The sequence below is a fragment of the Poecile atricapillus genome, chromosome Z (genome assembly GCF_030490865.1).
Source record: "Poecile atricapillus isolate bPoeAtr1 chromosome Z, bPoeAtr1.hap1, whole genome shotgun sequence".
Taxonomy (NCBI): domain Eukaryota; kingdom Metazoa; phylum Chordata; class Aves; order Passeriformes; family Paridae; genus Poecile; species Poecile atricapillus.
The window spans coordinates 124,894,687-124,918,903 of NC_081289.1; the positions used below are offsets into that span (position 1 = coordinate 124,894,687).

The window sequence follows — 24,217 nt, forward strand, 5'->3', positions numbered from 1 at the left end:
ACCTGCGAGCCGCGCCCGCGCACAGCGACAGCATGGGGGGCGGTGCGGGGGGCGGTGGCGGCGGAGGAGGAGGAGGAAAGAAGGAGGAGAAAAGACCGGAGGAGGAAGGACAGGCAGCAGAGAAGAGGAGGAGGCAGGACAGGGAGAAGGAAGAACCGGCTCTGCTCCCGCTCCCGCGCCCGCTACCGCGCCGCCCTCTCGCCGCCCTCTCGCCGCCCGCGGGTGCAGCGCTCAACCCCGCTCCGTCGCGGTCCTGCGCATCCGCTTCCGCCGCCTCCGCACGCCCCCGCGTCGCTGGTGTCTCGCAGCCGGAGGCAGCGCGGATTCGCCGTATCTCGCACGGTAAGGGCGATGCCCGTCCCCTCGGCAGACGCAGCTCCGCGACGGTGGGAAGGCTGCGCGCCGCTTCCTCGCAGCCCCCGGTCCGCGGAGCTCGGGGCCGGTGGGGCGGATCGGGCCCCGGGCGGTGCGGCCGCGGTCCGTGCGGTGCCGGGAGGGGCTCTCGCCGCGGTGGTGCAGAGTTGTCCTTGGGGCCTGAGAAGGACCGGGTGGGCGCGGGGCAGGAGGGCGGCCCGGCAGGTGGGACCCGCGCTGTCCCTCGTGGGGGCGGAGAGAGGACCCCAGTGCTCGCGTCCGTGCATCCTCAGCCGGTGGCCTTCCCGGCTTTCCCCGTTTCCGCGACGGGATTTGCCTAGTGTGGATTTGTCCGCACACCGGTTTGTTCGCGGGTTGTGGAGAGAAAATAACGTGGCGAGAGCTGGTCCTGATCTTGCCATTCATTTAATGCTATATTTCAAACCCGCTTTCCTTGGAGAACTGGATAAGATTGTGCCCTTTTAAATCAAAATGGATTAAGGAAAAATAACTTGAAAAGTTGTGACTAAAATTGTCCTCCAAGTTATATAACTCCCAGCTGATGCTGAATGGAGTACTGAGCCAGTAGTGTCACTAATCACAAGTATGCACCGAGGTCACGGTGTTCCATTTCTTTGTCCAAAGTGACAATAAGCTGCTCAGAGCACCATGTCACACCATAGAACACCTTTTATGAAAGGATAACACCCTGTCACACCATAGAACACCTGTTATGAAAGGATAACACCATGTCACACCATAGAACACCTTTTATGAAAGGATAATAGCGTGTCACACCATTGAACACCTCTTATGAAAGGATAATAGCGTGTCACACCGGAGAACGCCTTTTATGAAAGGATAACACTGTGCCATATCATGGAACACCTTTTATTAAAAGATAATAGCGTGTCACTCCAGAGAACACCTTTTATGAAAGGATAACACTGTGTCACACCATTGAACATCTTCTATTGAAGGATAACACTGTGCATGTCACACTGTAGAACATCTTTTATCAAAGGATAACACTGTGAGTGTCACACCATAGAACATCCTTTGTCAAAGGATAACACCATATCAGACCATAGAACATCTTTTATCAAGGAGTAACACCATGTTATATCACAAAACAACTTCTACTGAAGTGTGTTTCTTTATGTCATTATATTTATCACAGTGGCTTTTTAATTGGTTTTGACTTCTGCATGTGCTCCTACTTGCAAGTTTATATGTAAATAAAGTGCAAACCATCAATAAATGGTATTTTCTCTATAAATGAAAAATAACTTGCTAAGTTATTTTAGCCTTGGTGGTATTTTCTTACAGGAATGAATTGGAGGAAATATGTGGTTTTTGCTGATAGTTAGACTACATGATCATAGCATTTTTCCCTAACCCATGTAAATTCACCACCTTTTTCAAGGCATCATGTTATTGGGCTTTCTGGTGAAGGATTAGGTTTTATGAATTGTGTGTACTTACTGAGTTTACTTGGAGGTTGGAATACTGTAGGGATTCATTTTTCTGAAATAAGAGATTCTGTGTTTTTAAGACATAACAGAAAACAATTTCAACATGTCATCAGTCAAGCGCTTGGTTTATGCAGTCATCCATTTCCTGAGAGAACAGAGTCAAATGGATACTTTCACTCCAGATGAACAAGAAAGCTTGGAAGGTAAGCAACAAAGGTGCTTTAATATCTCTTTACTTATATGTATATATACAGATATATATATGTGTGAGTGTATGTATATAATACCTACAGGTGTTAAATTCCTTTATGTATAATATCACAGAAAGTAACTGGAGTGACGTAAATGAAACTGCCAGCAAATATTATCTGCAAATAAGATCATGATCCTAATGTTTCTGAGATAATTAATTTTAAGACATCTCTCATTTAAAAAGTATTATAAAGCTACAAATCTGTAATGCCTTAATTTGAGCAGCAGGTACTTTAAATCATATCAGTTGCAGAGCTCTTTCCCAACCTGAACAATTCTATGATTCTAAGTTAAGCAGTGCTGTAATGCAGACACTGGTAATGACTTCTATATCTGTACCATAAATTTCTGGTGCTTCTTTCTCTCTTTCATGTTTGGTTTCTTTCTGCATTTCATATCTGTTAGTAGCTCTGCTGATTATAGAGGAAGTACAACAATTACTGTAGAGGTTTTGGTTTATGAGAACTGCTTCCTACTTTCAAGGATTCTATGTTATCTGTGAGGAAAAAGACATCCTAAGAAAATAAGATGAATTTCTTTTTCACTTGAGTACTGGTTCCAAAGTGTATGTGGTAATGAATATTTTCTGTATAATATAACTTCTATTATACACCCAAGTTTATCTTTCTGTAGACGTATTCTCTCTGTAGTTCTCTATTGACAGATACTCATTAGGTCTATGTAAACCTTGTAATATTTGATGTTCTCCTTCATACTGCTCTTATTCCCTTTTCCTACTTCCTGGAGACTTCATGCAGGTGGTATCAGAATGTGAAATTGAGAGAAGACTTAAGTCTTAACACTGCAGTAAATTTTTCATAGCATCCTTTAAAAAGATCTCTCTACTATTTCAAGCAGTCTCTGGTTGTGTCTGTCAGCCAGAGGAGGAGTTTGGAGGGAGAAGTCTAGGACCAGCAGTGCAGTTGATCACTGTGTTCTGTGAAATCTTAGGCATGGAAAGACTTTGCTGAGATGCAAAGCAAGTCCTACTTCTCTGAGGCATAAATTAAAAACCTGGAGTGTGCTTCTTTCTATTATCTATTGGTCATCCAGTGTAGTTGTTCACAAAAGTAAACAAGAAAGCTTTGTGTCATTATATTCATAGGATAGTCCCAAAAGAATAAAAGCCAAGAGATTTGGTTTTACATTAGAATCTGAAGCATTTTGTAAATTTGAAAAGCAGCAGTCATCTACAAATTTAACCTGTGTCATATTAAGATGATGTTCATCTGATGAAAGAAAACATGTTTTTGGAAATAATATATAATGAAAGATGAAGAGATTTACTTTTGTTTTTATAATGAAACTGGTAAGCATTGGGTTACAGTTGAAAATTACCTAATAATGTCTTAGAGCAGCCTTAGCCAATGTGTATATGAAAGAACCAATTTTAAGATTAAGTTTTCTAAATAAAAAATATTACGAAACCTCAGTTGTGCTTTAAGCCAGTGCAAAATTTACCATTTTAATACAGACCTGAAATCCTATTTTTAGATTTGTGCTCTCCCACAAGCATGGTACCATATGCTATGTGTTAGAGGATAAGAGGCGGGGATTCTGAAAAATAGACTCATTTTAGTTGTGCAAAAGATCTTTAGTGCATGTAGAGTAGCAATAGCCAAGTCTTACTCACTGAAGTGTTTAATGTTAGGTGGAGACATAAGGGATGAAAAGAATTGACTGATAGTTTTTGTTGGTACCTTATGTACCTACTTGGTGTCTGTGAAAAGACAAAACACTGTATCATTATGTGACTGTGCCAAGAAGCAATTCAAACAGTTCCCATTTCCCATGAAACAACAAAAAAAGAGATAGAACATCACCCAAAAAAATTGAGCCTTTATAAAATACAAGTCTACAATGTATTCATACTCAATGATAACCTGCATACTGCATGTTTGAATTATATGGAAATGTCAATGAGAGAGTAAATTTCCTTTAGGAACTTTGTACTTGATGAATAAAATGCCTTATAGCGAGAAAGCAGAGTAATTGGAAGGTAGACCAGAGAGAAATATATTCCCCTAGCATCTAGAGCAGTGATACAGATCCCTGGTGGTTAGTGTTCAACTCTTTTGTATGAACTAGAAACTTCCCTTTTTCCAAGTTATACTTTAAACTGTGTTTAAATTGCAGTTATTTCTCTTTCCTGTTTACAGGGTGGGTTATTTTTCTCTCTGTCGTTCTCTTGTTCTTCTTTTCAACAGCACCTATTTTTGTGGGATTAAAGCAAGAACTCTCTACAACACATACAAGGCTGTGATTTTCTTCTTACTTCTATGATTGATATACCACAACTAATTTCTGTAAGGCAATGTTTCCAAAAACAGGAAGGCAGTGAATGCATGTAGTATTTGACATAGGTAAGGTTATGTGTAAGCTGAAGCAGGATAACAGCAAGTACTAAGGGTGCCTCAGCAGCCAATTAATGCTCATTATTCAGCCTGCATGTTGGTTGTGATGCCTTCTTGTTGTTTGGTGATGCAGGCTTGTGTATGGACAGCAAAAGTCCTGGAGCTTTGTGGCTCTGGGGATACAGAGCTGGGTTCCAGCATAGCCCAGGTGCTGGAACTGTCAGATAGTGTTTGCGTGAGCCCCAGCTGTTCTGCAGTTGTTTGCAAAGTGATCACTTCAAGCTTCAGCCACCACCTAGGTGGATGATGGTAGAGCCAATTGTAAGAACAGATAACTTTGGGTTTTGATATCAAGCTTTGGAAAAATCTTTGGTGAGTAGCTCACATAGTGCATCAAGTCTTGCCCTGATAATATCGAGCTTGCAGCATTTGACAGTTCCTCACTTTGATAAATGAGATAGCAAGGAGCTGGCAGGCTGGCCTCCTGAGAAAACAGGCAAAAAACAAGTTTCCACTTCTTTGACTTTACTGGAGTCATGTTTTTGTGTAGTGTTAAAACAGGTAGTTACCGACCTTGTCACAACTTCTTATATTTTCTGATTTGAAAATGTTTCTGTTTAGCAATGTTTATTTCTATGTGGGTTTCCATTGTTGGCTTGCATTTAGCCAGCAGTTATTCTAGCCTATTGATTCATCCTATAAGAGGTCCTAATTTTATTACATATGTGATAGATAGAAGGATTATATATTTCATTTTCCACTTAAAGGAGGAATATGGGAATTCACAGCATCAACTACTTATTTGATGAAAATGCTGAGTACTAATAATCTATAGTCAGAATAATTTTGTTTACACACAATGTGCACTGTTGCATTTTCTGTAAGTCTTCTATATCATAGAGATTTGGTGTCATAGATTTTATGCCTTGAGAAAGATAAAGGATGCCGTTGTATTTAAAATATATGCAAAACTACAAATGAGGAGATGCATTCAGAAAAAGGAGCGCCTTTCAGTAAAAAATAAACTGGCAGGGAAAATTAGTAAGTAAACTATTACAAGTGGCTTCCTACTAAGTCATATAAGGAAAAATTACTTGTGTTATTTCAATGATTTTATAATTGGCCTGGTAATAAAAAGTACTATTAAGGGTTTATATACATTTAGAAATTCAGCATAATCTGTGTTTACAAGAATTAAGTTTTTCACATAGCAGGAGACAAAGGAGTTTAATGCAAATCCCTCAGTGCTCTTACTGGGTGATTTAGGACCTGATCAATTGATTTACAGATTGTAAGAGCAACCTGTATGCCTATTTAGCAGTTTATTCAATTCTTACATGTTATCAACTTTAACTTTGTGATGTGCTATACTGTTTGTAAGAAATTTCTATTATATAATTTTTTTAAAAAAATTACATCTTCTAGGTTTTACAGATCTCTTCCCCTCCACTTCCTGCCAGCTGTGACACAGAACATAAAAACTGGCCTTACTGTTGTTAACCTTCAGTAATTTTACTTTTCTAGTTTTCAATTAATGTTCAGTTTCATTGTTATGTAAATAATAATTCAAATTATATTTATTATACTAACATTGGATTGAGGATAAATTTAAATACTAAGAATCTGCTTTTACTGATACTTAATTTGAATTCAGATACTCCTGGTTGTCCATAATCTGTGTTAAAACAGCTATTTTTCTGTTCTGTTTCTCTGTTGTAAAGCTAGGCTTTACAAAGACCCTTCTTTGTTCCTCCTCAGCTTTCAGTCTAAACTATTTAGATACATATTAATAAAAACATTGTACTAGGTTCTTAAGATTATAGGGAAAATAATTATATCATTTGCAATAGTGTAACTGTGTGTGTGTGTACATATATATATATGTATGTATATAGACAGAATTGTATATAGTAGTTGCCACTGATCTTCTTTTGTCTAAAAATATGAGCATATTTAAAACTTCAGCTAAGGATATGGCTCTACATTTTTAGGTTTACTGTAAATGCATTTGCATTATTGCAGGTTTGGGAGGGCCATTTAATCCTTAGACACAGAACATGTGAAAGGATATTGCAGATATATTTTTTATAGTATAAAGTTTTGTGATGAATAGAGCATGTGATTAATAAAGTATCTTCAAATAAATGTTTTATTCCAAAAATGGTAAGAGTAGTAAGTATCTTGCCTTTATTCTATACAGTAAAGATGAGCCATTTTCTTCCAGCTGTAATGGCATACAAAATATATGCCAGTTGTGTGCTTTGAGGTGGGCTGTATGACACATGGACATTCACAGTTGTATTATGAGTTGTGGTGCTTTCATTAAATCACTTTATTTTTATATTTAAAAAAAAAATTAAAGTACTTAGAGAACTGAAATTAAATTTTAAATTGGCTTAAATATAATGGCCAAGCTATATGTGGATTGTCTATATCTTAGATCTTTTTCGGCAAGCAAATTCTGTGACAATCAGGTAACCTCTCTATTTTTTGATATGTTCCAAAGAGCTGCTTTTACTAGCTGAATAAGAAAGTGAGTCACAGCTTTATAAATAAATTAGTGAAGTTATGCTTCTATTGAGAAACTGGTGACTTATGTTATTAATTTTTTTCCCCTGTAAGTTGCAATTCAGTGTCTGGAGACTGTGTTTAAGATTACCCTGGAAGATACTCATCTTGCATCCTCACAGCATTTGATAGAAATGTTCGCAAATTCTATTCAAAAGGTAAAAATTTAATTTAGATTCTAGAGTTGCTCTGTCAATATGTGCTAAGGTTTCATATTGTATACAAAATATGAAAGTGCTATATAGTTCAAAATTATGTGAAAAACTAAGGAAAACATGAAAAAACTACATTTCTGTAAAAGCTAGCATAATGTGGATCTTTGGGGGCAGTGGGAGGAATTCATTTCAACTAGACAAGGAAAATTCCATTTAGAAAATTACTGAAGAGTGGATGCCTCATTCTCACTTGAAGTTTTTTATTCTTCATTTAAGCATTTTGCAATTCCCAGAGATAAATGCCTGATGTGCCTGAGGTAATTTGTAGTTTGCTGATGCTTCTAACTTCTTTCTGAAAGTTTTTTATAAAATCAGGGCTTATATATTAAAGGAAAAAATCTTGTATTTTTTCCCATACAGAATGAGATGCTGCCTCTCTCACGTACTTTACCAGAAGGTGTTGTAAAGGCTGACCAACTGAAGGATGAAGGTTTGTAATAAAAACAGAAATAAATTGCCTTATGCATTTATTACATTTTTGCATTATTGTAGGTAGTGATAGCATAGCAGCTGGGTAGCACACACCCCACAAAAAAACTTCAGCTTACAGATTCTCAGGTGACTGCTATGTCATAAGAGGGCTAGGTGATTTGTTCCATCCAGGAGCAAAGGAAATAATGTTTATTGTCTTCCAGGCTCTGGAGGTTGCTTAAAATCTATGGGATAACATGTAAAGTCAGAAACATTCCTAAGTAGCAGAAGCTTTAAATAATGAACAGATATTGTTTGGCTGTTTGTGCGTGGAATTGCTATACTTATAATTTCTGCTTTTATTGAAATGGGTACGTGATGTCAAACATTGGTAAAAAACTGACCCAACAGAAACCAATGGAAAAATTCTCGTGATCTTACTAGGGTTAGTATTTCACATATGTAAAATTATTTGTGTCCTTTATAAAAATTGCAGACAAGCCAGTTGTTTATTTTTCCTTTGGCAGCTGTTATTGCTGTTATATGAGGAAAAGCAGCTGTTCTATAGAAGTCACTAATGCTGCCTAAGAAGGAATCCTTGTTATTTCCTGTCAAAAAGAAGGGGAGGGGAATGGAAAAAAGCATTCTGCATTGATAATTGTTATGGATTGATGCTTTATGAATCTCATTGTTTATGACATGTTCGATTTTCAGGCAGTTGAGTTTTATAGGAAAAATACGTAAACTTCTAATTGCAAGGCAGATATAATCCTCTCAAAACTTCCATAACAATGTGGAAGAAGTCCTACTGTTTTTCAAAATGAATTCCATGTCTCTTTTACCTTAAAACTGGTCACCTGTAACCATAAATGCAGTCTACTACTAGCTCTGAAAGTACGTTTTCCTAATTGTTGCAGTTGCTTATTAGCTCTTTAATTCTGAGGATGAGAGCTCAAACAGGGTTTGGTCACAAGTGAAAATGTGTTAGTCAGTTGTAATCTACCTGCTGTACATGCTGGCTTTTTGTTTTGCTGTTACTGCCAACTCATGGAAAGTGAAGAATATCTCTAGGTCTCTGTATGGTTACTGAACTGTAGGTACAGTCAGCACTTCGCAGGCATGGGTGTTATAGCTGTTTTAAATCTGTGACTTCAGTCTTGCTGTCTTTCAGTCCACCAGGGTCTGTGGAATAGACTGAGGAAATGAAATTAGTGTGTGCTATGTGTTAGTCTTTGTGTGGTTTTACCAACGTAATTCCACAACTCTACTGAAAAAATTGTAAGGGTCTAAACTTTAGAAAAGGACCAATTACAGTGTCATCTCTCAGGGGTATTAGTAAGTAGTTTTGAACTGCTTGAAATGCCTCTGGTAATTTCCCATAATAAAATGAAAACTTCGTGTCCTGCTTTCTCTGTTATTTTGATCCTTATAACTTTCATTTCCTCATTTCTGTCTGTATGCACTTACCAATGGCATACCTTCCCTTACCTTTGTGGCCACCACAAGCCTGCTCCTCCTCTGGTCTCAAACCAGCCCTAATATTTGTAAAAATTGGCTGATAAATGGCAAAACAAAATCAGGGAGCTGAATTGTCTTTCTTGGTAACCAGGAAGTAATATACCCTTCAGACTACTCAATACTTGAATTTACTTACCTAACCTTGTATATCATTTGACAATTTGGCTTAGTGTAAGATGTGCAAGAACACAGATTGTGTGCAGGTTTTTATAGTGTAAAGGTGGCCTGACCACAAGAAAATCTATGTTTTATTACCACAGCATAATTTTAACAATACATAGTATTTTCAGTATAGAGGACACATATTCAAAAGGATAACCATTTGTGTAATTTTTTGTCTTAAGGATTTTGTATGATATTAAAATAGAATAATATAGTTGCTTTTCCTTATCTCAGCAGAATTAGTAGATCTAGCTATTTTTCTGTTTTCCTTTAGCAAGGTTGCAGCTGGAGAGAGAGATAACAAGAAGGGTATGCACTGATACTATCTCCAACTTAGCCTTGTATCCTAGGTCATTTTCAGACCAGTATCAGAAATTCTAACATTGATAGTCATTGATGGCATTTTTTAAAGGAACACTAACTGTTGCAGTCTTGCTGAGTGCAGCTAACTTGCAAGGCTTTTTTGTCTGACAACATAATTTAGTGTACAGATCTTTACCTTAGAAACAAAGGAAAGCTGCATAAACAGTGGGCCTCTAGAAACATGAAAGATATTCTGTATGTATTTTGAAGGTATGCATGCAAGCACATTTTGTTTGACTTCTCACTGGGACTGCTAACTATAATTACAGTCTAGTATAGCACTATTAGAGGATGTGATTTTGTACTACTTTGATGATACTTCATTACTTGAATCTGGTTTTGTTCACTAAGCTCTCTATGTTCACAAAAAAATGCAAGTACAGTTGTTTTAGTTAGTTCAAGCACTGAGGGTTTGCTCCACAACCTTCCTTCCTCTCAGAGATAAACTCTTGCACTGACCTAACTTTTCTAGCCTTTGCTTACGCAGTTACCTACATCAGTAGTAACTTATTGACCTATCCCTTGACTTGTTTATTTTAGGAGAAGGTTTAAATATCTGGCCAAAATACAAGAAGTCAGTGGAAGTCTATAATTTTCCTGACAATTTCTTGACATTTCTAGGAAGCCAAGGCTTCTGTAGGATGTAGCTAGCCAAAAATTGTTAGTAGCAGGACCACAGACAAGTTTGGGCACTCTGAACTAGGGGTTTTTACTACTGTGTCATCAGGAAAGAGAGAAACTACCAGGATTGCGTTGTGCTGGGGACAAAAGAAGGTATAAGGTGTCTTTTGCTTTGAAAGACCTTAGTCCAGAATTTTCTGTCCATAGAGAAGTTACATTTTCTGGATTTTTTTTTCCACTGGACTTAAAATATAAGTGCAATATGTGAAACTTTGTTACAGAGTAGAAGTTCTAAGCTTCCTTGGTGATAAATTTTACTTTTGAATCCTTTTAAATTGCTTATGCTATACAAATATACTTTTCATTATCTTAATTAGTTAATTATGTAGTATCACAAAAATGGGGCTTATGTGCTTAATTTTACTTTTGTTTGATTTTTAGTGTTACTTAGATAGTTACAAGCAAGTTGTTGGAACATATATGAAAATGAGATTAAAAAATGAACATAGCATATTGGGCTTGTAAAGATAGTTAAGACTGATGAATGTATACTAGAGTTCAACTGCAATTACAATGACACTTCTCAGTGAAGTGAACTTTCCTTAACAGCAGAAACTATCTGGAAAGTCTGAAATACCAAGATAAAAACAGGAACATTTCTGTGATACACTGCAATGTACATAATAAACTTCACAGACATAGTAGATATTTTTATTTACATTATCCTGTGACTTTTCTGTTAAAAAAAAAGTGCAGTCATAACTCCCTTAGATAGATGCTATAAGGTAGCTGCTCTGTTTCTTTCATGCAGAGCTGTCTCATCTAACTATATACTGTCTCATCTAATTCTAATTTATTTCAGGTAATAATCATATGAAGGAAGAAAATTATGGTGCTGCAGTGGATTGTTACACTAGGGCTATAGAACTGGATCCAAACAATGCAGTCTATTACTGTAACAGGTAAAACCAAAATGATACACACCTTTAATTCCTGGACTTCATTAACATTATTTTAAAGATAAATCGTGAAGTAGGTCAAAGTAATATGTAGGTAATAGTAATATGAGGCTAGAAAGCCCACTATTTAGAATTTGATTGTTAGATTTTGAAAATTAGAGTGAAAGCAGGCTCATTCAGGACATCTGCATCAGTTAAAATGGGCTTAAAAATTACTTACAACTTTTCAGATCAGGTATTGTGTGTGTCAGGTTGTCTATATTAAATCATAATATAGGCCAGGATTTCCAGCCTGCTGAGAGTAGTAAAAGCCTTTTTCTCTGGTGTTCTAGTGACTCAGCTGCTCTATCTCCTCGAGTACTAGCTACCTCTGGCCAAAAAAAAAAAAAAAATCATCAATGTGGGAATACCATTTTGGAGATTTCAAGCATTTTGTAAATACTCTGTATTTTCTTGTGTGACCTGTTGAGAAATAACAATGCTGCTGTTACAGTTTTCTTATCTAATCTGTTCTTTACCATCATGAATGAAGAAGATAGTGATTTGGCAGCAGGTAAGCTTGGAAGGGCATGTTAACCTAGTCACAGCTGTCTGCTCTTGCGGAACACTGCCTGGATGACCAGCCCAAGAGCAAAGGCAGTCTCAACTTTAGGCCCTACTGGAATGAGCCCACCTCTAGAGTGTCCCCATTATTAATTTAAGGATATATTAACTGTGCTGTAAATCTGGCTTTGTGGCACTGTACCCACTGGATTATGCTATTTTTGAAGCTCTGTGTCCATAGCTCCAGAGTTTAGTTTGTCAAATACAAATCAAAGATTCAGTGTTTAAAGGCAAGTTCAAAGAGAAAGGAAATTATGCCATTTGCTAACATTTTACATATTTAGGATGGCTGTTCAAAAGTGTCAATCATCTACATTCTTGTGAAAACTGATCATGAGTCACTTTACATATAAAATGGAAATACCAGACCAGATTCAAAAGCTTCCCAAAATCAGTGGAAGTTTCCTCAACAGGGGCTTAAATATCGAAGCTGTAATTAGCAAGAGCAGAAATAATTTTTGTGTTGCATCATCATATACCGTATTTGTGAGAACCAACATTAATCTTGATGTTAGTCAGTACAGTATTGTATGTAATTATTTAAAAGAAAACAGGAGTTGTTTGGATTTTTGTGGATGATGGTGTATTTCAATAAATGTACTTTATTCTTATCTTAAAGTTTGTTTGGGAGCCATGGGGACATGCTGAATTCAGAGGGATTGCTTTTTATTCACAGCAGTGCAAAAAAGAGTGGGCTGATATGCCCTCAGAATTTTAACTGGCCATGTAAATCTTCTTGTGAACATGGAAAAATGTTTTCTGTTCAAGCACATGTGACAAGAAGCATTGCCCCCAGCTTTTATTTATAAATCTTCACTGGCATCTGTGGAGTTGGACACCTGTTAAACAGCCCAAAATAGATAAGTAGTCCCATTCAGAAGACATTTTAATCAAAATCAGAAAAACCCATGCAATTTGGAGCTAATCACAGCAGAAAGGAATCTTAATAAAAAGGAGATATGCTTTATGCAATGAAAATATTGTAATTTCTACCATATTTTTCAACCAAGGAAGAATAAATGAGAGTGGCTTGAGACCTTTCAAGGTCCCTGGTGAAGTTTTGATTATTAATGTGTTTTGATGTCCTTTTTAGTTTGGTCACGTTTTTAATCTTACTGTATTAATATCTGCAACATTTAGTATTTTTCCAATATAGAGATGCCACTGTAATTTAGTAATGCAGAGGTTATTGAGAAATGTTACTGTGATTTACCTACAAGCTTGAGTTGACTTCTAAAAGCCTGAGCAGGGAAAAATCACAGCCTTCCTTTGAATGGCTGTAAATCAGTACTTCTTGCTGGAAAACACCAATTGTATAAAATATTTGTCCTTAAACAGTGCTTTTATATAAACTGCTACTTGACAGTTTCAATTCTTGTAATAGTTTTTGTGATTTATTTTGTGACTAGTCATATGCTAGATCTTAGACAGTTCCTTGGAATTATTTGTCCTTTGTGTCCTCGGAGGTGAGTGCATGTTCTCTAAAACCATAATCCAGCAATGCACTTAGGCACATACTTGTAACATTTGCTTGTCCTGCTTCTTTAAAGGAAGTTAAGCATAGCCTAAATAATGAATGAAAAGTCAGTAAGATTAAATAAGTCACAAATGTGTGAATATCTAGGCTTGGGGTTTGGTTGTTTTGTTTTGATGCGTTTTTTTTTTTTTTTGTTTGGCTTTGGTTTTTTGTGCGTTTTTTGCTTGTTTGTTTGGTTGTGTTTTTTTTTACAAAGCTTAATTTTCTTACCATCTTTCTCTTAGGGCTGCTGCTCAAAGTAAGCTCAACAACTTCAGGGAAGCAATAAAGGACTGTGAGAGTGCCATAGCAATAGATCCAAAGTACAGCAAAGCATATGGAAGAATGGGGTAAGCTGATAGAAATCTGAACAAACACTGAAGACGCATGTGTACATCATCATAGATTTTCTGAAATATGTGGAACCAGGTTGTTTTATTCAGTTACAGAACACTGTTGTTGTGTAAGTATAACAGTTTTCTGAAGATGACCCTATCAGACAGTCAGCTCTTTTTATATGTGGTTGATATAAGAAGATTTCATCAGTTTGCAGATTTTTTCTTTCAATTTATCAACTTACTGGATTTAGTTTAGGAAGTAATGATGGCTTTTTTTCTACCTCCTAATCAGTTACAAGTTATCAAAACTCTGCTGTTGGAACACTGAATCTGTCAATCATGCTATTGGAGAACAGCATTGGGGCTTCACACTAGCAGGAATAAAGCCTTAATTTTTCTTTTTCATAGCTCTTCGGAAGCAGATATTTTAGGAAGAATAAGCTATGTCTCTGGCAAGTTTTCTCAGCAATGTCTGAGAGATTAAATGTATAGTGTCTTGAGGGTGGATTTAAGTGTTACCTAAAAATGATGTCAGAAATGCTCGAACAGGCTGTTGGTTTGAGTGAAGGGCCATTCTTCCAAGACGTCTAGCTTTGCATTTTCAATAATCAAGAGCATTGTGGTAGTAGACTTAGTGCTGCATATGTCTTTTGAGGTTATATTTATACCAGTAAATTAAAAAATGCTTGGGATTGTTTGTTTAATCAGTTGGCAAAAAATGGCTCATGTCCATGTTACTAAACTTTAGTTTGCAGTATAGAGTGGCCACATTCAAACAACCTACTGCTAAACTGCATTGGTCTGTGTTAAATTCTGAACCGTGTCCTGAAACTAACTGTGATAGTTCTTGTTGGCCTGTGACAAAACTATGCAGGGGACATTTATTTTAAGATAAAATGTAGTGGAATTCTAGAACTTAAAAACTTTCCATAATACAGTTCAATTTACTAATAGCAACCCATACTAAGGAGCTTTTGAACTGATTAATTAATTTAGAAATTTTAGGTTGAATTGGTTATTGAATTGGTTTTATTTCATTTAACTCTCCTTAGATTGTTTCTTCATATAGCACAATCCAAGCTCCCTTGACTTCACCAATATTAAGAGATGCTACAGGCTGATTTAATTGGAGATGGGAGGCTTTTTTAGAGTTTTGGGTGAAAGATAAATATTTCTTTGATACACACTGAAAGTGGGACCATTCTCAAGCAATCAAGCTTCTCTCTATTTTATTGTCTGGTTGTTTTAATAGAGGACATATTTTGAGCTACAAGCCATTGCTTAACTCAGCAGATGAGTAAACATTTGAGATAAGCTGAATGAGGAAACTCTGCTTGTTCAGTAATAAGTGAAAATCCCACCCCTATACCTCTGTGTGTAGAAAACACCATCTCAACAAAAAGTCCCTATGAAAAAGATGTGCTCTATGACTGCACTATGGAGACATATCAGTTTGTCTCAGAATTTGACAGAAATTCTTTATTTGTCACAGAAAGTTGCAGAAATTAGACAAATATACAGAGATGGGAGCCATTTTAAAGTGGGAATGTCAGTTAAAGGCAGAATTCCAGCATTATCCTGAAAGACCACTTCTCTGTGTAGGAGGTGTGAGGAAAAAAATTATCTGCTGTTCTGACTTGCATGTGCTCCAAGAAACTTTCTCTGTAAAATCCTTTTTCTGTAAAATGCACTGTTGCATCACAGAAATAATGGATTGCATTTTGTGTCTGGTCAGAAACTATTTTGACAAGTTACTGGGCCAAAAGGTATACTGTTCTTTTTAGGGCTAAGTGAATTAAGACAGGAAAACACTAATTCCAAATGGGTTCCTCCAGAGGCAGTGTTGGAAATTCCTGGAGCTTTTTATTCCTACTGAGAGCGATGACAATCACAGATGTATCTAAAACACTGAATTTGTTTGCATGAGACAAAAGACCAAGGTCTGTTAGTTGGCATAAGCACCGGCTTATCAATCCAGGCTGTGTGGCTCAGCATCAGAAGGTGAACTGACGTACTAAATAGCTGAATGTGGGTTGCACAAATCTTTTACAAAATATGGAAAAGATCAGTTTTGTTTTTTGGTCAGTATAAATTGAAAATACAGTAGCAGATAGAATTCAGACTTCAAGATGGACTTCTGGAACAGTTCAAAGAAATATGACATTAAATATATTAGCTAATCAAATTTGAAAACCAGTACTGCTTAGAAGTAGTAGGTCTGTCCTGTGCTCTCATGAGCTGCTGGAACAGTCTTTTTTCAAAACATCAAGTAGGCTTCCCTAATACAAGGGTTTCTTACAGCATTTTACAGATATTACTACTATGCTGTATAACCCATTTGTCAAGTACAAGATCTGAAAGGAGAACCTTTATATTGATCCTGAGACAAAAATCCATTATGCTGAAACTTGTATATCCAGTATTTTAAAATAATGATAGTACCAATAATAAAAATAATTTTATATAAATGTATAAAGACAACAATATGGTTATGAAACATCTTCTATATTCAAATATTTAATAAAATTATCTGTATTAAAATACGTTTTAATATATTTTTATATATGTGTATATTAAAGTATTTCTATATATATAAATAAATAATGTATTTGTAGGTCCACGTTCTTAACACTGCATAACTCATATTAAGAATATCTTTGCCCTACTTACATATTTAGAAATTTAAGTTTCTAAATAATCTCTTGGGTCAAAAGAACTGGAAAAAACTTAGAGCTTATGCAGAAAGTCACAGATGCTGGATCTGGCTTGTGCTAAGTGACTAAGTCACTTGATGATACCAAGGAGTTTTTAATGGAATTTGCGTATATATAAAAAATTGACAATGCAAGATGTGTTCTTGAGGGATCCCTTTTTCTACAAAAACAAGTGCTTACACTAAGCAGTAGTACCACAGTAGCATAACCTGTTTTAATTAAGTGGTCAAGCTAAAAATCGGTTGTGAGATACCATTTTACTTAGAACAGAAAATGGATCATTAGCTTTTGATGATAATTTATGTTCTAACCAGGACTTCTTTTATTTCACATTAGGTTGGCTCTGACCTCAGTGAATAAATACGAAGAAGCAGTTACCAGTTATCAAAAAGCACTGGATCTTGACCCAGAGAATGACTCTTATAAGTCAAATTTGAAAATAGCAGAACAGAAACTAAGAGATGTGTCCAGTCCTGTAAGTTTGCTCTGTATCTATTTATTTACAATAGTTTTAACTGGGATTTTGTAGGAAACTTAGCTTCAATTGCAATTTGTTTGTAGACTGGAACTGGACTGAGTTTTGACATGGCAAGCTTGATAAACAATCCTGCCTTCATTAGTATGGTGAGTATATCTCAAGGTTTGCGTTATCCCATTTTAAAAACTGAACTTCTAAGAACAAATGTTGTTCAGCAACACAAGCAATTTTAATGGTTATTATTATAGCAATGGTTTTATTACACTGAATTTCAACTTTTCTACATCATTTTACATTTGAAAGAAGAAGTGAAGCATGTATCTGCAATAATCCAGATAATTCTCTGTTACTTACAGGAAAAAAACACACATGGGTTAGCTATGCGGTTTTTATGTATGATATGACAGTAAAGCTCTTGTCAACAACATGATGAAAATTTCTCAATTCTTCACACAGCACTTAAAAATTATACAAGGACTAAAGTAACTCTTCTTTGGAAGAACAACCCAAGAGACTTTTCTCTTTTTACTCTTTCAAATTATCCCTAATAACCTTAAGAGTTTAAAAAAAAATAATATAAATAGCATATAGTGTGTTCTTTTATGTTCAGTACAATAACAAATTATGCATTTCTCCCTCAGTATGTTTTTTCCACATGGCTTTCTTAGCTAAATTGAATTAATAAACTTTGTAGAATGGAATTTGGAGAAAAATAAATTTAAAAAAAGAAAACAAGCCCCAAACTTATTTAATTTAAGAAAGCAGTTAAAACTTTATAAGCCCTCTGTCAGCTTCACTGGAACAGCACATTTCAACCAGTGTTTTGTGTGGAAGTGCGCTGCATTCAAAAGAGATCCATTCATCTCATTTGATAAAATGGTCCAAATAATAGACATAGTAGGCAGGGAAAGAGGGAGCAAGTTCTCTGATGCCATTCATGATTAAATAGCACTGGAATTCTGTAATACTTCAGTGGCCACATGATGTATTCAAGACAACCTGTGTCTTTTTAGAGTCAATGATGTATGGCGATGGCTCTGGGGAAAGGATCTTTTACACTGTTTCCAGAAGATGTCTGGTGAAGTAGATAGAACAGAGGGCATTTATCCAGGAATGAATGAGTTCTTTTCCCAAGGTGTAGTTACTTGGTTCTTTTGTTAGGTGAAAAAATTGCCTTACTGTCTGATCTTGAGAAAATTGCTTGTAGCCTCTGTTTTTAGCCCCTAAACTAGATAACTGATGGAAGAAGCTAACACTATATTGAGCACAGAATTGACCCGCATGGGACATTTTGTATCTAACTATTAACTAGATAAAAAGGTTGATTTACTTTTGAGTTATCTATATATGTTGATATATTGATCAATAAAATGAATATTGGATATATCTGATTTTTATAGTATCTTTAATAAGAGAGTGAAGAAGCACATACTGTGTTTTGTCTATCAGTGGTATAATCATACAGACACTGATTTCTGTAGGAATTGCTTTACTAACGTTGAAAAATCACATGGTTTTTTCTATAGTATTAGTCCACAGACACCCTTACACTATGGTAAATGCAATATAGTTTTAGAGGTATCTAATAAATAAGAAATTTAAATAGCCTCATGCTTACTACAAAGTAAGAAGATATGCAGTTACCAGAGAAGATACATGTTACCACAAAACCATGCTACAAAGTAAGTTCACACTCTGGTTTGATCCGAAATATTTTGTGGCCATAATCTTAATTCTTAATGCCTGGTACTAATAATAGTTGTAAAATTAATTTATCCAGGCTGAGAAGCAACAAAATACAGACTTTTGTCGAAAAAGTCCAGTAGAAGACATTTGTCCTTGCAATTCTTCAGTGTTTGATTTGTTTGTTTAGTTTTCTGGTACTGTTTTTTTTAATGTTAAATGGCTTGACCCATTTTTCATGTCTGAATCTGTAACCAGTATTTTTTCTTTAACACATAACAAATTGTATCAGCTTCATTTCCATAAAATACATTGCTATAGTGATTCTTTTTGCTCTGCATGTAAACTTAATTTTGTAATAAAACAGAATGCAGCATGTGGGTTTTTTCCTATGTTTTTCTAAGTGATAGCCAAGTAGTAAATGTTTTATAATTTCAGCTGTATGTTGTCTATTCTAGGCAGCAAGCTTAATGCAAAATCCTCAGATTCAACAACTGTAAGTATTAAAATGGGGTACAATTAAAACAAATGTCTTCAGACATTTAATTGATAAAAGATGTCTAGTACTTATAGCTATATTTTTGAAATCTAGATATTTTACTGGAAATGTAATTTTATTTTGCTTACTGTAAAAGTGTAGTTTCTTCTTCTTGCAACTTAGTTCCTCAGCAATTCAAAAAAAGAACTGGAGCTTATTGCTTGCAGTAAAGGTCCCTGCATACCCCAATACCAACACTGTGCTAACTGTTCCAGGATGTCAGGGATGATGTCAAATGCCATTGGTGGCCCTGCTGCTGGGGTTGGTGGCCTTTCGGATTTGTCCAGCCTGATCCACGCGTAAGTAAGAACTGCAGTTTTAACTGTCACATTTGTAGTAGGGTAACTGCAACACCGATTTAAAAGGGTGCTGTGTCAAATGAATTATAGTGTTATCTATTTCCAGCGTTTGTTATTAAAACAAAGAACTCAAAGACTTACTTTCCAGGACCTTGTTTGTTTGCTCCATACATTACCATCAGCTGGAATGACTGAACTGCTGTGTGCTCACCTTCACTTTCTGGTTCTCATATGTTATTTTCCAATGCCACTTACTAAAAACATTCCTTTAAATCTTTTAAGTACTCCTACTTGTGCTTTCAAATTGTGTGGATAAATTTACTACCTTTCCAATTAGGAAAATTACGGATTTACTTAGCACAAGTCAAACCAATTTCTGCTCTGGCATCCCTTCATTTAGATGAGGAATGTTTCAGAGAACTCAGGATAATGAAGAATACCATTACAAAAACCAAGACCTTTTATACTATAGTGATGAAATCCATCTGGGAGGGTTTGCACAAAAACATGCCATTTGCTTATATGCCAAGATCTCTTATAGGGCATACAATTTTACTTTATTTCAGCATTCTAGCCAATTCCAAACTATTTTTAAGTTTCAGCTATTCAGGGCAGAAGTAATTTACAATTTACATCACAGACAGAAATGTCTCTGCAAAAATCTAGAGCCATTTTCACAAAAAATGAGCAGTACACAGACATCTACAAAAATCTGGCTTTCCTTCAACCTGCACTGTAGTTTGAAGGAGTCTTGATAGTTTGCCACTTGCACAAAATGTAGAAGTAAGAGAGGATGAGCTAGGCTTTTTGTGAAGTCATATTTTTTACTTATTTGTTTTTTATTAGTAAACAAGTGTTACACTTCTCTTCTACATGGAATAAGTCTCCCCTGTTAATTTAACTCTTAAGCTACAACTGTTACAGATAGATCTGTTATTACTTCAGTCATGCAAGATATAAAAATTTGTCAGTAATGCTTGCTTTCAACTAATAACATCTTGTTCAAAAGCACAAGTCGGCAACTGCTTACTGTATTTCTGGAGCCATTAACACAAGGTTGCATGCCAACTCTAAGAGTAGTTATTTTAAACAGTTAGAGTGGATCCTTTCAAAAAGAAGGGAATAAATCAATGGAGCAGATATGTCATTTTACCATAAAAGGTAATACATTTTGTAAGGTGATACTTTTCTCCCCCATGTTATCAAGTAGACATAATAGTGCTAAAGAATGAAAATAAATTTATGATGATGATCCTGTTTGGAGACACACTGACCAGATAAATTCATAATACTACAAATACCTTAAGACTGTAATTAAGATATCTTTAATCTTAATATAATACACCTTTCAGCTGTATTGGGATATCCTATTTTCTTACAAATGCTACTTTCACTTGCTGATTTCACTTAAAATTGTTCAACACAGGGGGCAGCAGTTTGCACAGCAGATTCAGCAGCAGAATCCTGAGCTCATAGAGCAACTGAGAAATCATATCCGGAGCAGGTATTTGAGTGGCAGCACTGAAGAACATTCCTGACTTCAAGGAGTCATGTGAATTGGAATGATATATAACCCCAAAATGCATACCATAGTTAGTAGCAAAAGCACCATTGTAACTCTTCTGCTTGAATAGAAGACAGAAAATTCTTCATGTGTGTTTGCAAACAAGAATAAATCTGGTAAACAGATCTCTTGCACATAACTTGGAACATAGCGTTTATGTATAGTTACTCCTCTGAAAATTAATACACTGAATAGGTGGTTTATTAAAATCCCCAAGTCCAAGTCATTTCAGTATGTGCATCAGATTGACCTCTGGGGCTACTGAGTGGGGAGTTTTGTAGTGTGCTGATCTTGCCTAACAGGTACTTCTAAAATGTTACTCATACAATGAGAATCATGACAGCTGTACTCCTTTAAACAGTATTGAAATACTAAAATATTGAAACAATAGGCCCATCTGATGTGCCCTTTTATAATGAGCATTAAGTAGTGTTGGAATACAGAATGTACTTAAAACTCATGCTTGAGAAGTCTGTTTCCTTAATCCTGTAGAGGGGCCTTCATGAGTAACAGGAAATACTTTTCAACTTCATTGGGTAGAGGAGAGGGAGATGACTGGATATGAAGGAGTACCACACATTGTAGAGAAAGAGAAGACAATAATTCTGTGTACGATAATGCACAGAAATCAAAATGGAACTTAGCTTGGGAAAGGAAAGAGAAGTTGTAGGCTTTTCTACTGCCATGTATACCCTCACATTATGATGGTAGCCCTGGAGGTCAGAATTATGGCACTATGTTCCTAGGCATGGCAAGCTGTATTACATTCCGTATGTATGCAGTATTTAATAGAAACTTAAAATTCTTTACTGTAATAAGCTAAAACTGAGCCTGTGACTGTACAAATAACTGGTACTGAAAACTTTAAAAAAGAACTGCCTTAGAAGGATTCTTTTTCTATTCTTGTGTGATAAATCACTGGCTTAAACAATTGGGGATTTTTTTTTTAATTACACATATCTATCTAAAATGATGGTTATATAGTCAAGTTAAAGATTTTTTGACTCTATAGTATTTGTTTCTTGCTCAGTTAATATTACTCTTGCAAGACTGCTTCTCTTGTATGTCTAGTGTGTTAACTTTTTTTACTGTGCTTACTGTTCACACTGCTTTCTGATACAAAGTACACTTGTTCTTAGCCCAGGGAGGTTCTCAACACACTTTGCTCTTTGTATATCTTAACTAATTTGAGGAGCCTGCTTTGCATTCTTAGAAAAAGAGATTTCTCATGGCCAGTTAGTCTGGAGGAGAGATGTAGAGGAGTAACAACAGACTCCTAAATGGAGAAATACACAGGAACTCCTGAACCTCGGACTTTATGTCCAATTGATACTAAACCAGATTGATACTAATTATATTGGATTATATACAATTGATACTAAACCTAAACTTTATATCCAACGGATATCCTACTAAACCAGACAGAAAAATGCAGTTGGATCCAATAAGAAATTAAAGGAATTGGAGAAAACAAATCTAGGAAATCCATATTACCATCTGTTGAATGAAGAAGTGAAGCCTAATAGATAAGCAATTTTAAGACATTTCATACTTTATTTAATAGCTTGCCTATGTACAACATTAAAATGCTTTTAAAAATTCTCTCTAAGTTGGTGTAGCTGCTTTTTCAGGCTGTAGAGATACTTAAGCTTTACATTAAAGACATTTTCAAGTAACAGCTTCTGACTCAACATCTATTGCCAAGAGAATTCCTAAAGATCTTTTTTCAGAGGTGGCTCAGATCTTGAATCTAATCCATTTAAGGAAATTACTTAAGTTCAATTACACTGAGTAGGACAGGAATATCCTTTAGGAGGAAGATTTATGGAGGCTCTGGGTGGGTTACAAAAAGTGTACAGGTATTACTTTGAATAGTGGGTTGTGTCAGGAGAGAAGCATTGTACCTAGTATGTACCCTGTTAAACTTCTCAGTTCCTTTTAATTCTTTGTCATATCTTCAACTGCTCAAAGTATGTTTCACTAAATTTGATAGGGAGAACCAAAAAAAAAAATCCATGGTGGACTGGACAGCTCTGCCACTATCTCTACAAACTCAAATTATTCTCACTTTGCAACAGCAATCCTCATGTACTCAGTTACTTTTCTGCTGTAAGACAGAGCATTAAAGAATTTAATGAGAGATCCTTAAGAACTACAAAATATGTTAATAGCCAAAGAGGGCAGAATAAGTTGTGTATTTGTACTGTCAAGTACAAACTCCATAGCTTACTGGCTTCATGGGAGAACAACCCCCAAGGTTAAATGGAATGAAGCATTAGTTAGTTATGTGAAAACTTCTCTTGCAGTCATCTTCATGGAGTTGTAATTTTCATTTCACATGCTACAGTATTGTTGTGTTTAGATTTTACTTCAGCTAATACAGAATATATATTAAAACATTAACAGCATCAGCTAAGCCTTCAGGAATGTACTACAATTGACTGGCACAATACCTTACTAGTAAACATTCTCTGTTTCTTGTGTATTAACAGAAAGGGCTTTATAGCCTAAACAAAAAACAGTGAAACCAGTAACAGGAGCTGTCATTACATGCTTTTCCACTGAAACCATGAACAGAGAGATCATTTATGCTAAAGTCTGCTTTTCTTTGAATTGCCTAGATTGTTTCAATCATGCAACATGTCTTAATCACAGCGTGTGGAAGGAATCTTTTCCTGTGTTGTAACAGCTCTGTATGTTGTGCTAAAATTTTTCATCCTGCTAGATAAAGTGGTAAACCACAGTCCCTGTAAATACTGCTTTAATCTAAGGTCAATTGCAGTTTATCATTCAACTGAGCAAATCCTCATTTACACTTAATTGGTTTTGTATCACTACTGTTCCATCACTGTATAAGTATGATAATTTGTTAGAGAAGAAAATATTTTGCAATCAGTTGTAAACTCCTATAACCTGCTTGCATGGGAGTATATTCTTCTAACGATGATCATAAAGACACCAAATGAAAAATTCAGCTTAGAAATTGTTTCAGTTGCACTCTTGGTTTTGTAACAAGTGCAAAGTTAAAATCACTCATGCATACTGAGAACTAGCTCTGTAACTTTGAGTAGACTGTTTCATGGCAACAGAAAATCATACTTGCATATGGCAACTTGTCTACTATTTCTGTATCTCTCCTACCTCTTACTGCCATGTGGTTACTCCTTCAATTTGTGTAGTTTAACTTGCAGATATATTATAAATAAAGTTATATACTTTTTTGTCTGTATAG

At 35.8% G+C, this 24,217-nt stretch overlaps 2 protein-coding genes across 4 annotated transcripts in view; one reads left to right on the plus strand and one right to left on the minus strand.

The window, feature by feature from the left end:
• NLN (neurolysin) overlaps positions 1 to 135 on the minus strand; it is a 38,159-nt gene extending 38,024 nt beyond the window's left edge. Inside the window, exon 1 of the mRNA XM_058828241.1 lies at positions 3 to 135. Within this exon, the coding sequence (XP_058684224.1) occupies positions 3 to 34 (32 nt within the window). The 5' untranslated portion in view covers positions 35 to 135. The remainder of the gene's footprint in view (positions 1 to 2) is intronic.
• Positions 33 to 24,214, plus strand: SGTB (small glutamine rich tetratricopeptide repeat co-chaperone beta). Of its 3 annotated transcripts, none has more exons than XM_058828252.1 (11): positions 33 to 342; positions 1,910 to 2,032; positions 7,058 to 7,161; positions 7,579 to 7,648; positions 11,156 to 11,255; positions 13,617 to 13,721; positions 16,760 to 16,898; positions 16,985 to 17,047; positions 19,043 to 19,080; positions 19,338 to 19,421; positions 20,848 to 24,214. In XM_058828252.1, exons 1-11 carry the CDS (start codon positions 33 to 35, stop codon positions 20,957 to 20,959), a joined length of 1,248 nt encoding a protein of 415 aa, XP_058684235.1. In that variant the 3' UTR covers positions 20,960 to 24,214. The 3 variants fall into 3 exon arrangements, with proteins under 3 accessions (XP_058684235.1, XP_058684237.1, XP_058684238.1); XM_058828254.1 differs by having other exon boundaries at positions 1,919 to 2,032; XM_058828255.1 differs by lacking the exon at positions 16,985 to 17,047.
• Positions 24,215 to 24,217: the final 3 nt, after the last annotated feature.

Coding starts and splice junctions, on each gene's coding strand:
- SGTB (XM_058828252.1), top strand. CDS start 33: ATGGGGGGCGGTGCGGGGGGCGGTGGCGGCGGAGGAGGAGGAGGAAAG. Junction 7,162..7,578: donor TCGCAAATTCTATTCAAAAG/GTAAAAATTTAA, acceptor TTTCCCATACAG/AATGAGATGCTGCCTCTCTC. Junction 19,422..20,847: donor TTGTCCAGCCTGATCCACGC/GTAAGTAAGAAC, acceptor TGTTCAACACAG/GGGGCAGCAGTTTGCACAGC.